At 48.7% G+C, this 15335-nt stretch overlaps 1 protein-coding gene across 6 annotated transcripts in view; it reads left to right on the top strand.

Annotated features, from left to right (window-relative positions):
• The first annotated feature begins 423 nt into the window (after positions 1 to 423).
• TMEM39B (transmembrane protein 39B) overlaps positions 424 to 15335 on the top strand; it is a 30326-nt gene continuing 15414 nt past the window's right edge. Inside the window, exons 1-5 of one of the 6 annotated variants that reach the window (XM_031005791.3) lie at positions 424 to 687; positions 2588 to 2714; positions 3240 to 3459; positions 4374 to 4457; positions 4775 to 4929. In XM_031005791.3, coding sequence (XP_030861651.2) covers positions 540 to 687; positions 2588 to 2714; positions 3240 to 3459; positions 4374 to 4457; positions 4775 to 4929 — 734 coding nt within the window. In that variant the 5' untranslated portion in view covers positions 424 to 539. Of the gene's footprint in view, positions 688 to 1119; positions 1509 to 2587; positions 2715 to 3239; positions 3460 to 4373; positions 4458 to 4774; positions 4930 to 15335 lie in introns of those variants that run through there. The other 5 variants (XM_031005862.3, XM_031005830.3, XM_031005807.3 and 2 more) reach the window with 5 other exon arrangements.

The following is a 15335-nucleotide window of genomic DNA, read 5'->3' as shown; positions in this document are numbered from 1 at the left end:
GCAGCCTCAACGTAAAGCATAAAAAACAAGATTGCAAGGCTGGGAAATGGCAGTCAGGATCTGAACCACGGTGTTAACAATGAGAACGGTGAGTAACGTCAAATGTGAGAAATATTTAGGACTTAGGCTCACAAAGACTAAGGCAAAGATCGGATGTGGGGGCCGAGGGAGGGAGGAAATGACTCCTGGATTTTGACTGGGGTGGACTAAAGCGCAGTGAGGCCTAAGAGAAGGATGAAGCGCAACGTGGGGCTGGGCTGGAGGTGCCTGCGGACGGGTCAGGGATATGGTCCACCCCTAGGGGAGCGGAGAGGCGGCTCCGCACCCTCCCCCGGTCGCCGCCGCCCCGGTCCAGGAGATGCTGAGAGAAGACACGCACGGGAAGAGCAGGAGGTGGGTTCCGTTCCCCTCCCTCTTGAGTCTCTTCACCAGCAGCTGCAGGAAGGGCGTGGGGGACCGAGAAACAAAGAGCGCGCAGGCACCGCCTCCGTCCGGGCGGCCCCTTTAAGAAGCGCGCGCCAGCTTCCAGCCCGCCTTGTATGCAAATGCAGCGGCGCGGCGGGAGCGCGCGGCTGATACCCGGGACTGGGCTGCGGCGGTTAGTCCTCTCCCGGCCGCCGTCGCCTCCGACATATTGCCCGCAGGAGCTGCGGCGGCGAAGCGGAGAGCACCGGGGGGAGGAGATGGGTGAGCAGAGCGGCTCAGGCTCGGCCTGGCAACGAGCGGGCGCACGGGTTAGGATGGCCAGGCTGCTAATTGCTGCTCCACGCGGACAGGAGCCCGGTGACGGGAGGGGGAGGGGATGCGAGCGCAGACGGGATCCCGCCCCCTCCTGTCGTTTTGCGGGGTGGGGCCTCTGTTGTGGGGGCGGGGCATTGGATGGTGGGCGGGGCTTCTAAGACGAAGCCCTGTGGGGGCTTGGGCTTTCGTGAGGACCAGTTCGTCGGGGCTAGAAAGGGGGGCGGGACTTACCAGTGGGCGTGGCTTCAGCGCTAAGGGTGGAGATTCTGGGCAGGGGGCGCTAGTGCAGTCGGCGTTTCTGGGTTGGAGGGGTTACACTGGGGGCGGTGGGGTGGGGAGACTTCCGACTGAGGGAGCCCATTCTGGAGTGGGGCTTCTGGGCTGAGAGGGCTTTTACTGGCTTGTGGGCGGGGTTTCTGGGCTGACAGTTGTGTGTAGGCGGAGCTTCTGGGCTGAGGGGCTTTATGTGGGTGCAGAGCTTCTGAAGAGAGGAGAGTGGGTGTGGGCAGAGCTTCTGGACTGGACTAAGGGTGTTTGTGTGGGATTTTCTAAGCCAAGTATAACAGCGTATGAACAGAGCTTCTGGTCTGGGGGTTTATGGAGGGCAGAGCTCTTCGCCAGGTACTTTTTAGAGACTTGTGGAGGTTTATAATTTTGGGCATACATCCAAGCCCAAAATTGGCTCCGAAGTGTGGGAAACGCTTCCGAGCTGAGATGCTACGGCGTGGGGTGTATGTGAATGGAGGCTGCTGTGTTACTGTGAAGAGGTATGAACAGGTTATAACTTTTTAAAAATATGTATATGTATATATATATTTTTAATAGAGACCGGGTTTCGCCATGTTGCCCAGGCTGGTCTCCAACTCCTGGTCTCAAGCGATCCTCCCGCCTCGGCCTCACAAATTGCTGAGATTACAGTCGTGAGCCACCACACCCAGTCAGGTTGTGACTTTTTTAGGTGCTTAGGAGCTTTGTGCAGAACTTTTGTGCAAAGTGGTGCGTGGGAGCTTGGGCTAGACTGCTCAGCCTAGTAGGTCCAATTTTTCAGTCCACAGCCACAGGATTCTCCCAGCCATATCCTTGACCCTTTATTTAGGCCCTGGGTCCTGCCCATGAGATCCCAGAATGCCCTTTGAGCTGAATCATGGGGCCCTGGATGAAAAAGCTGTCCCAAAGGTACCCAGAGTTATAGGCCTCCAGAAACTTATGTCTGAATGGGACCCAATGTGTACCAGAGTTGAGAGCACACGATCCAGCCACGATACTGTGACATAGTGTAAGCTGAGTTTCCTAATGTGTGAAAAACCTACCTTGCTGGGTTCATTCACTCATCAACATATACTTGCTGGGCACTGAGGTAGGGCATATAGCAGTGAAAAAGACAGATAAGGTAACTGACCTCATTGACCTTTCATTGTAATAGGACAGACAAGCAATAAGCATATTAACAAATGAGTAAGATAATTTCAGAGAGTGAATTCTGGTGGAAAAAAAGAATAGAAATTGGAGAGAGAGTGATGGGGAGTTACTTCAAAACTTCAGAAATGGCAGTCCAGGAAAGGCTTTCCAGATAGGATATTATAAGTGCTAGAGGTAGCAATGAGCTTGGCTTACTGAGGAAAGAAAGATCAAGATGTTTAGAGCATGGGGCGGGTGGTAGAGGGTGGGTGTGAGGTAGAGAATGATAGGGGATGAAGCTGAAGGTGTAAGAAGGGGCCAGATCATAGGTCTCAGTGAGGATTAAATGATAAAGTGAGATACTAGGTGACTGGCAGCTGGTTTCATTGCTGTTATCCTTGATATATGCCCCCTGGCTTGAGGCTCTATTTTATGTTGAGCCCCACAGGAGGACGAAGAGGTCCCAACAGGACATCTTACTGTCGAAATCCGCTCTGTGAGCCGGGATCCTCGGGGGGCTCTAGTGGAAGCCACACTTCCAGTGCATCGGTGACCAGTGTTCGTTCCCGCACCAGGTAAACCACCTCTCTGTCTCACCCCTCACTGTGGCCTCACAGGGACGGTGTGGACAGGGCTCTCTCTGACTGGATTCTAAGATGTGAAATCCTAGATGCCAGTGGGGGCTTAGAGGGGAGTAAGCAGCAGAAAAGACCCAGAGGGAGCTCAGTTGAGGGTGATCACTTGGACAGATGCAGTGGGACATGGTAGAATAAATCCAAAGGCCTGGATTCTAATTACAGTTCTGCTCCAGATTTGCTGATGGCTTGGACAAGTTGCCTCCCTTCTCTGGGCCTCCTTTTCCTCATCTGTAAGATGGACCTAATAATTCTTTCTCTCCTAGGGGGTGTTGGAAGACCTGAATAAGATTAGGGATAGGAAAAGGCTTTGTCAGGTTCCTTTGTCTGACAAGCAGGATTAGGAAGACCCCGTCCTTGCTATGAGCTGCTTTTCTGATCTTATCCCACAATCCTTTGCCTCAGAAGCCCTTCCTGGTAGGATTCTCAGGTCAGCTGCTGATGTTGTTCCCTCCCCACTGTCAGGAGCAGTTCTGGAACAGGCCTCTCCAGCCCTCCTCTGGCCACCCAAACTGTTGTGCCTCTACAGCACTGCAAGATCCCCGAGCTGCCAGTCCAGGCCAGCATTCTGTTTGAGTTGCAGCTCTTCTTCTGCCAGCTCATAGCACTCTTCGTCCACTACATCAACATCTACAAGACAGTGTGGTGGTATCCACCTTCCCACCCACCCTCCCACACCTCCCTGGTAGGTACCCAACAAGGGTGTGTGTGTGTGCATGTGTGTGTATGTGTGTGTGTGTTTCTTTTGGTTTCAGTTTAGCATATCCTACTAAGCACCGCTGTGCACTTGGCTCCATGCTGAACATGGAAGGTGCTGAAGGAACAGGAAACTGATGATTCACTGAATACTCCTAGTGTGTTTAGTAGCACATTGGGCACTGTAAGTGTATGGGAGATTAATCTGACAAAGATTTTGCCTAAAGGAGCTCAGAGTCCTTTTCTTTTCTTTTCTTCTTTTTTTTTTTGAGATGGAGTTTCACTGTTGTTGCCCAGGCTGGAGTGGAATGGCGCAATCTTAGCTCACTGCAACCTCCGCCTTCCAGTTTCAAGCGATTCTCCTGCCTCAGTCTCCCGAGTAGCTGGGATTACAGGCGTGTGCCGCCATGTCCGGCTAATTTTGTATTTTTAGTGGAGACAGGGTTTCACCATGTTGGTCAGGCTAGTCTCGAACTCCTGACCTCAAATGATCCACCTGCCTCAGCCTCCCAAAGTGCTGGGATTACAGGCGTGAGCCACCGCGCCCGGCCAGGAGCTGAGAGTCTTAATCCAGTAGTGGAGATGAACCACAGGCATACATGAGTGCTTCAAGGGGAGGAAAGACTTCAGTGCAGACACAGTATAGGGACAGGGGCATGTGTGAGCAGAGCAAGAGGGCTCACATACCACTCTCTTATCCCCAGGGACTGTCCCACTTCCCTTCTCGGGGTCCTGTCCTACTCCTCTAGGTAATTTCCTGGCCTGACTCAGCTGGAGGCCGATGAAGGTCAGAGAATGAGGACAGTCTCTGTGGAAAGAAATGGGCAGCGGGAGGTGGGTATGAAAAAAGCCTGCGTATGGGCAAGGGGCCCACATGACCCCCAGGCCTCTGCCCCCTGACAGAACTTCCATCTGATCGACTTCAACTTGCTGATGGTGACCACCATCGTTCTGGGCCGCCGCTTCATTGGGTCCATCGTGAAGGAGGTGATTGGGTCCTAGAGGCTGGCCAGGGACTTTGGGATTCCCCTTTTCCCCTGGGGATGCCAAGGAAACATGCCCAGCCCTTCAGCCTTAGGGTATTTCCTTGGGGCTCCCTTTGGACTTGGTTGAAGAACATTAGTTACATCCCATCTTGGAGTTTACTGGGCATCAAAGAGAAGGATTTACCTTGCCAGGTTCTGCCCAGCCTGCTGTGCCACCTCTCCCTGGGTGGGATCACAGGTCATGCTGGGTGGGATTTGGGCACAGCCCCTTCGGCCTCCATCCAAGGCCCCATCCCGTCCTATCTTGCCCTGACCCAGGCCTCTCAGAGGGGGAAGGTCTCCCTCTTTCGCTCCATCCTGCTGTTCCTCACTCGCTTCACCGTTCTCACGGCAACAGGCTGGAGTCTGTGCCGATCCCTCATCCACCTCTTCAGGACCTACTCCTTCCTGAACCTCCTGTTCCTCTGCTATCCGTGAGTACCCCTCACTTCACCCATCACTGCCCAGCACCTGGCCCCTGACCTCTGCCCTGACCGTGGCTGGCTCACCAGGCCTCCATATCTGGAAGATCGGAGGCAGGCAGCAACATCCTCTCACATTGTCAGATGACACTCACTGAGGTCAGGATAATTAGCCTTTTTTTGCAGAAGAAACTGAGGTGGCATAATTTACCCAGCTCTCACTATGGGGGAGGTCAGAATGGGACTCAGATCTGCATATATATCCCAAAGGAACATTCCCAAGAGGGAATGTATGGGCTTTGTCTCCCTCGCTGTTCCTTTCCCCTCCCTCTGGTTCTTTCCCTTTCTCTGTGTCTCTCTTTGTGTATCTCAGTGTTTGTGTAATCTCTTGGTGTCTCCCTGAGTCTGTGTGCCAGCAAACAGCTGCATGGTTGCATGTCTCTGTGTGGGTGTCTATGCTTGAAGCATGTGTGTGTGCCTGCATATGCATGTGTGTATGCCTTTGTGCCTGTTTTTGCTCTCTTTCTCCGTCTCACCAGACCCTAGATTGTTGAGGATGGAAAGACTGTTTCGAGGATGTGCCCAGGACTGCCCATTTCTCGCCTTGCATCAGGGAGAACTTTGGTGAGGTGTTGGATCTGGCTGCTTCTGGGGCAGGCTCCTGGCTGCCTGAGCATTAACAGTCATTTCCCAAGCCCTAGGTTTTCTGGTTCACAAAATTCCTCAAGCTGGGTCAATCCTGGTCTCTGGGAAGCTTCAGAGCTGGCACCTCCCCCTTTCTACCCTGCATGTCCAAAAAGGCACTGGCATGGGAGCCCTGTCACACTTCCTTCAGTTATATCTACTTTTTAATTATAAGAGTGACATGTGGCCAGGCACAGTAGCACACACCTGTAATCCCAGCACTTTGGGAGGCCAAGACAGGCAGATTGCTTGAGTCCAGGGGTTTGAGACCAGCCTAGGCAACATGGCGAAACCCTGTCTACTAAAAACATAAAAAACTAGCCAGGTGTGGTGAGGCACGCCTATAGTCCCAGCTACTCAGGAAGCTGAGGTGGGAGAATCACCTGAGCTCAGGAGGTCGAGGCTGCAGTGAGCCAAAATTGTGCCACTGTACTCTAGCTTAAGCAACTGGAGTGAGGTCCTGTCTTTAAAAAAAAAAAAAAAAAGTGACATGTGTGTCTTATAAAAACATTAAACTTTACAGAAGCTTTTAACATGGGAAAAGAAAGTCCCACATAGTCTTATTCCCCCAGAAATCCATTACTGGCAGCATATTTTCCCAAAATATTTTCTGTGCAAGTACACACACACAGTTTTTTTGTTTGTTTGTTCTTGAGACAGTCTTATGTCACCCGGGCTGGAGTGCGGTGGCACGATCTCAGCTCATTGCAACCTCTGCCTCCTGGATTCAAGCAATTTTCCTGCCTCAGCCTCCCAAGTAACTGGGATTACAGGTGCCCACCACCACACCTGGCTACTTTTTGTATTTTTAGTAGAGTTGGGGTTTCACCATGTTGGCCAGGCTGGTCTCGAACTCCTGGCCTCAAGTGATCTGCCCACCTTGTCCTCCCAAAGTGCTGGGATTACAGATGTGAGCCACCGTGCCTGGCCACATGCAGTTTTTTAAAAAAGAAAAATGATATTATGCTATGCATGATGTACAATTTACCACACTTTTCACTTAATCATATAACAGATATTTTTCTATGCCAATACATACGGGTCTGTCTCATTATTTTATTTTATTTTAGAGATGAGGGTCTTGCTGTATTGCCCAGGCTGGAGTGCAGTGGCTATTCACAGGTCTGTTCCAACTACTGATCAACACAGGAGTTTTGACCTGTTCTATTTCTTTCTTTCTTTTTTTTTTTTTTTTTTTTTTTTTGAGATGGAGTCTCGCTCTGTCGCCCAGGCTGGAGTGCAGTGGCACAATCTTGGCTCGCTGCAAGCTCCGCCTCCCGGGTTCACACCATTCTCCTGCCTCAGCCTCCCGAGTAGCTGGGACTACAGGCGCCCGCCACCTCGCCCGGCTAATTTTTTGTATTTTTAGTAGAGACAGGGTTTCACCATGTTAGCCAGGATGGTCTCGACCTCCTGACCTCATGATCTGCCCGCCTCGGCCTCCCAAAGTGCTGGCATTACAGGCATGAGCCACCGCGCCTGGCCAACCTGTTCTATTTCTAACCTGGACCAGTTCATCCCCTCCTTAGGCAATTATGTGGTCCCCCACTCCCAGGAGTTTACCATATGGATGCTGAACTTCTGTGCAGGCACCTCATCGGCATAGCACATTATAGCCTAGAATTCCTCGGCTCAAGCGATCCTCCCGCCTCAGCCTCCTGAGTAGCTGGGACTATGGGCATGCACCATCATGACCTGCTGCCTAATTTTTTTAATGGCCTCGCAGTATTCTATGTTATAGAATTTTCACAATTTATTTGTCTTCTGTTGGCAAATTTTTTTTTTTTTTTTCTGAGATGGAGTCTTGCTCTGTTGCCCAGGCTGGAGTGCAGTGGTGCAATCTTGGCTCACTGCAGCCTCCAACTCCCGGGTTCAAGCAGTTCTCCTGCCTCAGCCTCCCAAGTAGCTGAGATTACAGGCATGCTCCACCACACCCAGCTAATTTTGTATTTCTAGTAGAGATGGGGTTTCTCCATGTTGGTCAGGCTGGTCTCAGGTGATCCGCCTGCCTTGGCCTCCCAAAGTGCTGGGATTACAGGCATGAGCCACCGTGCTCGGCAATTTTTTGTATTTTTAGTAGAGATGGGGTTTCACCATGTTAGCCAGGATGGTCTCGATCTCCTGACCTCGTGATCCGCCCACCTTGGTCTCCCAAAGTGCTGCAATTACAGGCGCGAGCCACCGTGCCTGGCCTACTGGCAAATTTTTAAGTTGTTTCTAGCTTTTCCTTATTCATAACAATGAATAATTGCATATGTGTCCAGTATCTCTGCACAGTAGATTCCCAGAAGAATTAACTACACCAAAAGATGGATTCATTTAGATTTTTCATAGTTATTAACAAATTGTCCTTCGAAAGGGTTGCACTGGTTAGAACTTAAGAGTTGCCTGTCGGACGCAGTGGCTCATGCCTGTAATCCCAGCACTTTGGGAGGCCGAGGCGGGTGGATCACGAGGTCAGGAGATTGAGACCATCCTGGCTAACACGGTAAAACCCCGTCTCTACTAAAAAAATACAAAAAATTAGCCAGGCATGGTGGATGGCACTGGCAGTCCCAGCTACTCGGGAGGCTGAGGCAGGAGAATGGTGTGAACCTGGGAGGCGGAGCTTGCAGTGAGCCAAGATCGCACCACTGCACTCCAGCCTGGGCAACAGAGTGAGACTCTGTCTCAAAAAAAAAAAAAAAAAGAGTTGCCTTAATTTGACAGTTTATGGTTACTACCTGGTGAATCTTTTCTTCCTGGATGCAGATGACACCCAATGTCATATTATGCTTTATTTTTCATTATTTAATTTAAAAATGTTTATCGACCAAATATAAACATATTGTAAAAAATTGAATCCAATAGTGCTGAAAAGCTTATAATGAAAACCATTGCTGGGTGCGGTAGCTCATGCCTGTGATCTCAGTGACTTGGGAGGCTGAGGTGAGAAGATTGCTTTAGCTGGTGGATTTGAGGCCGAAGTGAGCCATGATCACACCAGTGCACTTCAGCGTGGACAACAGAGTGAGACCCTGTCTCTAAAAATAAATAAATAAATAAATAAATAGAAAAACATTAGCCTCCAATCCCGCCTCCAGATTTTTAGTCCCACTCTTCAATAGCAGTCTCTTTTACTTTCTGGGTTTTTTTATTTGTTTGTTTGTTTGTTTGTTTAGAGACAGAGTCTGTAAACCTATTATCCAGTTCTAAAGTGGCACTGCACTCCAGCCTGAGTGACAAGACCCTGAGTCAGGGTCTGGCTCTGTTGCCCAGGCTGGAGTGCAGTGGTGCGATCTTGGCTCACTGCAACCTCTGCCTCCCAGGCTTAAGCCGTCCTACCACCTCAGCCTTCTGAGTAGTTGGAACTACAGGCATCAGCCACTGTACCTAGCCTGCTTATTCTTTTTAAAAATTTATTTATTGGCCAAGCGCGGTGGCTCACGCTTGTAATCCTAGCACTTTGGAAGGCCAAGGTGAATGGATCACTTGAGGTCAGGAGTTCAAGACCAGCCTGGCCATCATGGTGAAACCCTTTCTCTACTAAAAATAAAAAAATTAGCCAGGCGTGGTGGTGCACGCCTGTAGTCCCAGCTACCTGGGAGGCTGAGGCAGGAGAATTGCTTGAAACTGGGAAGTGGAGGTTGCAGCGAGCTGAGTTTGCACCACTGCACTCCAGCCTGGGCAATAGAGTGAGACTCCGTCTCAAAAAAAAGAAAATTATTGATTTATTTTAGAATTGAATAAGAGGTTTACATAGTTAAAATTCAGAAGGTTTAAAAGAGTATACCATGAAAAAGTCTCCCCTTGACTGCTGCCTCCCAGCCACCCAGTTTCCTTTCCAAGAGGTAATTATCAATGTTTTTGGTTTCTTGTATATCCTGGAAACAAATGTTCTACGCATATACAAACATACCACATACACATATATGCAGGTATATTGATGTCCTGCAATGACAGATGATTTAGCTCACCATCCCATCCTTACTGTTCCCAGTAATTGATAGCTTTTAATATTTTTAAGTTTCTGTTGGTTATTTTCATCAATAGTATAAGTATCCCTATAATTTTTTTCCATCAACAATAGTCAATATCTTGAATCCTTTTTATGTAAGACAAGAATATTAGGCACCCTATCCAACCACTTTTCCTCCCCTCTTCCTCTTTTCACTTCCTGGCAGCTGTATTTTTACTTTTATATCGTCAAGCTTGACATTCACGTTCTCCTATGTAACCACGTTTAAACCTTCCATTCTTTGTCTAAGCCTAATTCTGAAAATTAAAAACCAGTATGTGGCTTTGATATAATTATGTGTATGAAAATATCGTTCACTCCAGGGCCCAGTAGTATGCATACATGATATTTCTTCTCTATAGTTACAGAGTTACAGTCTTGGACCTCTTTATTTTTTTTTTTTTGAGATGGAGTCTCTCTCTGTCACCCAGGCTGGAGTGCAGTGTCGCAATCTCAGCTCACTGCAACCTCCGCCTCCCAGGTTCAAGCAGTTCTCCTGCCTCAACCTCCCGAGTAGCTGGGATTACAGGTGTGCACCACCACGCCCAGCTAATTTTTTGTATTTTTAGTAGAGATGGGGTTTCGCCATGTTTGCCAGGCTGGTCTCGAACTCCCAACCTCAAGTGATCCATTCATCTTGGCCTCCCAAAGTGCTGGGATTACAGGCATGAACCACCAAGCCCAGCCAGGAACTTTTTTTGTTTTTTGTTTTTTGTTTTTTTTTGAGACGTAGTCTCGCTCTGTCGCCCAGGCTGGAGTGCAGTGGCGCGATCTCAACTCACTGCAAGCTCCGCCTCCTGGGTTCACGCCATTCTCCAGCCTCAGCCTCCCAAGTAGCTGGGACTACAGGCACCCGCCACCACGCCTGGCTAGTTTTTTGTATGTTTAGTAGAGACGGGGTTTCACCGTGTTAGCCAGGACGGTCTCGATCTCCTGACCTCATGATCTGCCCGCCTCAGCCTCCCAAAGTGCTGGGATTACAAGCGTGAGCCACTGCGCCCAGCCTGTTTTTTTTTTTTTTTTTTGAGACGGAGTTTTGCTCTTGTTGCCCAGCCTGGTGTGCAATGGCGCCATCTCTGCTCACTGCAGCCTCTGCCTCCCGAGTTCAAGTGATTCTCCTCCCTTAGCCTCCCGAGTAGCTGGAATTACAGGCATGCGCCACCATGCCTAGCTAATTTTGTATTTTCCGTAGAGATGGGGTTTCTCCATGTTGGTCAGGCTGGTCTCGAACTCCCGACCTCAGGTGATCCACCCACCTCGGCCTCCCAAAGTGCTGGGATTACAGGTGTGGGCTACCACGCCTGGCCGGCAGGAACATTTTTTTAAAGGACTTCTTTTTTTTTTTTTTTTTTTTTTGAGATGGAGATTCGCTGTTGTTGCCCAGGCTGGAGTGGAATAGTGCAATCTTGGCTCACTGCAACCTTCACTTTCCAGTTTCAAGCGATTTTCGTGCCTCAGCCTCCCGAGTAGCTGGGACTACACACGCCCGCCACCACGCCCGGCTAATTTTTTGTATTTTTAGTAGAGACGGGGTTTCACCTTGTTAGTCAGGATGGTCTCGATCTCCTGACCTCGTGATCCGTCCATCTCAGCTTCCCAAAGTGCTGGGATTACAGGTGTGAGCCACCACGCCCAGCCTTAAAGGACTTCTTTAAAGGACCTGTACTCCCAGCTACTCAGGAGGCTAAGGTATAAGAATCACTTGAACCCAGGAGGCAGTGGTGCAATCTCAGTTTATTGCAACCTCTGCCTCACTGGCTCAAGCCATCCTCCCATCTCAGCCTCCCAAGTAGCTGGGACTACAGGTGCAGGCTACCATGCCCAGCTAATGCCAGAGGTTACAGTGAGCTGAGATTGTTCCACTGCACTCCAGCATGGGCAATAGAGCAAGACCCTGTTTCAGACACACACACACACACACACACACACACACACACACACACACACACACACACAAATGTTCCTAGTGTCAAGGTGAAAAGATTTTTCTTACATTCCATCAGTTACTTAAAATCATAGCACATTTTAGTTTGCTTCATGTTTACACCATAACTTTCTTATATGGCTTTTTATTTTTCTTGGACTTTCTAATTGCCTTTCTTTTTTCTTATTGACAAAAGAATGATGAGCCTTCATCATATCCTCAAGTTTATCCAGCCTCTCAGTCATACTGCCTGTTGCCTGGAGTCCATTTCCTTCTCCCTGCTTCCCCCTACAAAGGCATCCCTCCTGGAGCCCTTCCTCCTCCTGCTGCAGTCTGGAGTGTTTGCTCTTTAGGTCTGCTGTACAGCTCTCAGCCTGGGACTTCCCTTCGCTGCCGTCCTGGGTTGGACCCCCTGCTTCCTGAATCCCATGTCTTCCTCTTTCTTGGTTTTCTTATTTTGTTGGAGTAAATTATCAGGTAATTACTTTAACAATGGGTATGTTGGAGATGAGTCCTTGCATGTCTAAAAGTGTGTTTATTCTGCCCTCGTACTTGATTGATAGTTTGGCTGAATGTAGATTTCTTTTTTTTTTGTTTTTTTATTTTTGAGACAGAGTCTCGCTCTGTCGCCCAGGCTGGAGTGCAATGACACGATCTCAGCTCACTGCAACCTCCGCCTCCCGGGTTCAAGTGATTCTCCTGCCTCAGCCTCCTGAGTAGCTGGGATTACAGGCACGCCACCATGCCCAGCTAATTTTTGTATTTTTAGTAGAGACGGGGTTTCACCATGTTGGTCAGGCTGGTCTCAAACTCCTGACCTCGTGACCCACCCACCTCGGCCTCCCAAAGTGCTGAGATTACAGGTGTGAGCCACCGCACCCAGTCTCAATGTAGATTTCTAAGTTCAAATTCACATTCTCAGAACTTTTGCAGTTATTATTCCATTGTCTCTAGTATCCAGTGTTGCTAGTGAGAAGTCTGATGCCAGTTTGAGTTTGATTCCAATTCTTTTATAGATGACTTGTATTTTCCTTTCTGAAAGCATTGAGGAATATTCTGTTTATCTTTTTTTTTTTTTTTTTTTTTTTTTTTTTTTTTTTTGAGACGGAGTCTCGCTGTCGCCCAGGCTGGAGTGCAGTGGCGCGATCTTGGCTCACTGCAAGCTCTGCCTCTCGGGTTCACGCCATTCTCCTGCCTCAGCCTCCAGAGTAGCTGGGACTACTGGCGCCCGCCACAACGCCCGGCTAATTTTTTGTATTTTTAGTAGAGACGGGGTTTCACCGTGTTAGCCAGGATGGTCTCGATCTCCTGACCTCGTGATCCGCCCGCCTCGGCCTCCGAAAGTGCTGGGATTACAGGCGTGAGCCACCGCGCCCGGCCTCTGTTTATCTTTTGATTACTTGAAATTTCAAAGGATGTGTCTGTTGTGGGACGTTTGTCATTCATCCTTTCAGGACTCTATGACTTTTTTAACCTGGAGATTTGAGTACTTCTTTAGCTTGGGGAAATTTTCCTTTGATATTTCTTTGATAATATCTTCCTCTCAATTTTTTCTATTATCTCTGGATTTCTGTTCATCAGATGGTAGACCTCATAGATTGGTCATCTTTTTCTCCTATATTTCTCTAATATTTAATCTCTCTCTCTCTCTCTCTTTGTATGTGCATTGCCTTTGGAGAGATTTCCTCAACTTTATCTTCTAGCTTTTTTACTGAGATTTTTTCAGCAATCATATTTTTCATCTCTAAGGCCTCTATGTTTGTTGATTGTTCTTTTCTCATAGCATACTATTCTTGTTTTAAAAATCTCTTATTTGGCCGGGCGTGGTGGCTCACGCCAGTAATCCCTGCACTTTGGGAGGCCAAGGTGGGCAGATCACAAGGTCAGGAGTTCAAGACCAGCCTGGCCAACATGGTGAAACCCCGTCTCTACTAAAAATACAAAAATTAGCTGGGTGTGGTGGTGCAGGCCTGTAATCTCAGCTACTCAGGAGGCTGAGGCAGGAGAATTGCTTGAATCCGGGAGGTGGAGGTTGCAGTGAGCCGAGATTGCGCCACTGCACTCCAGCCTGGGGAACAGAGCGAGACTCTGTCTCAAAAAAAAAAAAAAAAAAAAAAAATCCCTTATTTTCCTCAATTTTGTCTTTTCACTGGGGTCAATTTTTCTGTTTCATGCTGCTTGTTTTCCAAGTATAGTTGACTTGTTTGCTTGTCTCTTTATATGTAAAAATGAAGGACTGAGTAGCAGGAGTGCATTTTCTTTCTCTCTGTCATTGTTTAAGGGGGTGAGAGCTTTGACTGGAAACTCTAAGTACATGGGCAGGGCACACTGACTGTCAGGCTTTGCTTTGAGGATGAGTGAGTGAAGTGCTGGTTGTTAGGCTTTGAGCCTCCGTAGGCCAGAAAGGGAGTGGTGGGGGTGTTACTCTAAGATATCGCCATTAGAGACCTCAATTCTCAGTTTACTCAATTTCTTTAGAAAAGAATCCTTCAGGGTGTGTTGTATGAGGTGAGTAGGGGAATAAAGGGACTGACTCTTATAAATAAACATAGGTCATTGTTTAATCCCGTTTGTTCAGCCCTGCTCCCCACTTCATCGTCTATCATATGTGCCCACTTCAAGCCAGAGTCTCTCTTGGGTCACTCTGGGTAGATAAGCTCCCACCTCCAGTCCAGTTTGCTCATGCCATATTCTAGACTTGTACCGTCCAGTTGAGTAGCTACTAGCCCCCCTGGTTATTGAGCACATGAAATAGGGTAGTCTGAGTTGAGATGTGCTCTAAGTGTAAAATACACACCGATTCTGAACCCTTAGTACACACACAAAAAAGAAAGTAGGCTGGGCATGGTGGCCCATGCCTGTAATCCCAGCACTTTGAGAGACTGAGGCAGGCGGATGGCTTGAGCTCAGGAGTTTGAGACCAGCCTGGGCAACTTGGCAAAATGCCATCTCTACCAAAAATACAAAAATTAGCTGGGCATGGTAGCCTGCACCTGTAGTCCCAGCTACTTTGGAGGCTGAGGTGGGAGGATGGCTTGAGCCTGGGAGGTGGAGGTTGCAATAAACTGAGATTGCACCACTGCACTCTAACCTGGGAAACAGAGCCAGGCCCTGTCTCAAAAAAAAAAAAAAAAAAAGAGAGAGAAACTAAGGCTGGGCACAGTGGCTCACACCTGTAATCCCAACACTTTGGGAGGCCAAGGCAGGGTGGATCAGGCCCAGGAGCTTGAGACCAGTCTGGGCAACATGGCAGAACCCCGTCTCTACAGAAAATATAAAAATTAGTTGGGCATGGTGGCACAAACCTGAAGTACCAGCTACTCGAGAGGTCAGAGGATTGCTCCTGAATAGCTGGGACTACAGGTGTGTGCCAGCACCTGAGCCTAGGAGGTAGAGGCTGCAGTGAGCCATGATTATGCCACTGCCCTCCAGCAGCCTGCGCAACACAGCAAGACCCTGTCTTAATTAAAAAAAAGAAAGTAAAACATCTCAAAATATTCATTATATGTTGAAGTGATAGTATTTGCATGTATTGGGTTAAGTAAAATAGAATCTTAAAATTAATTTCAGGAGGCTGATGCAGGAGAATCTCTTGAACCCAGGAGGTGGAGGTTGCAGTGAGCCGAGAATGCGCGACTGTACTCCAGTCTGGGGCACAGAGTGAGACTCCGTCTCACAAAAAAAAAAAAAAAAAAAAAGGCCGGGTGCAGTGGCTCACACCTGTAATCCCAGCACTTTGGGAGGCCAAAGCGAGCAGATCACCTGAGGTCAGGAGTTCGAGACCAGCCTGACCAACATGGAAAAACCCCGTCT

Source organism: Gorilla gorilla, chromosome 1, assembly GCF_029281585.2.
Source record: "Gorilla gorilla gorilla isolate KB3781 chromosome 1, NHGRI_mGorGor1-v2.1_pri, whole genome shotgun sequence".
Lineage (NCBI taxonomy): Eukaryota > Metazoa > Chordata > Mammalia > Primates > Hominidae > Gorilla > Gorilla gorilla.
The sequence above is the reverse complement of the archived record's forward strand: the minus strand, read 5'-3'. Positions and strand labels throughout refer to the sequence as shown.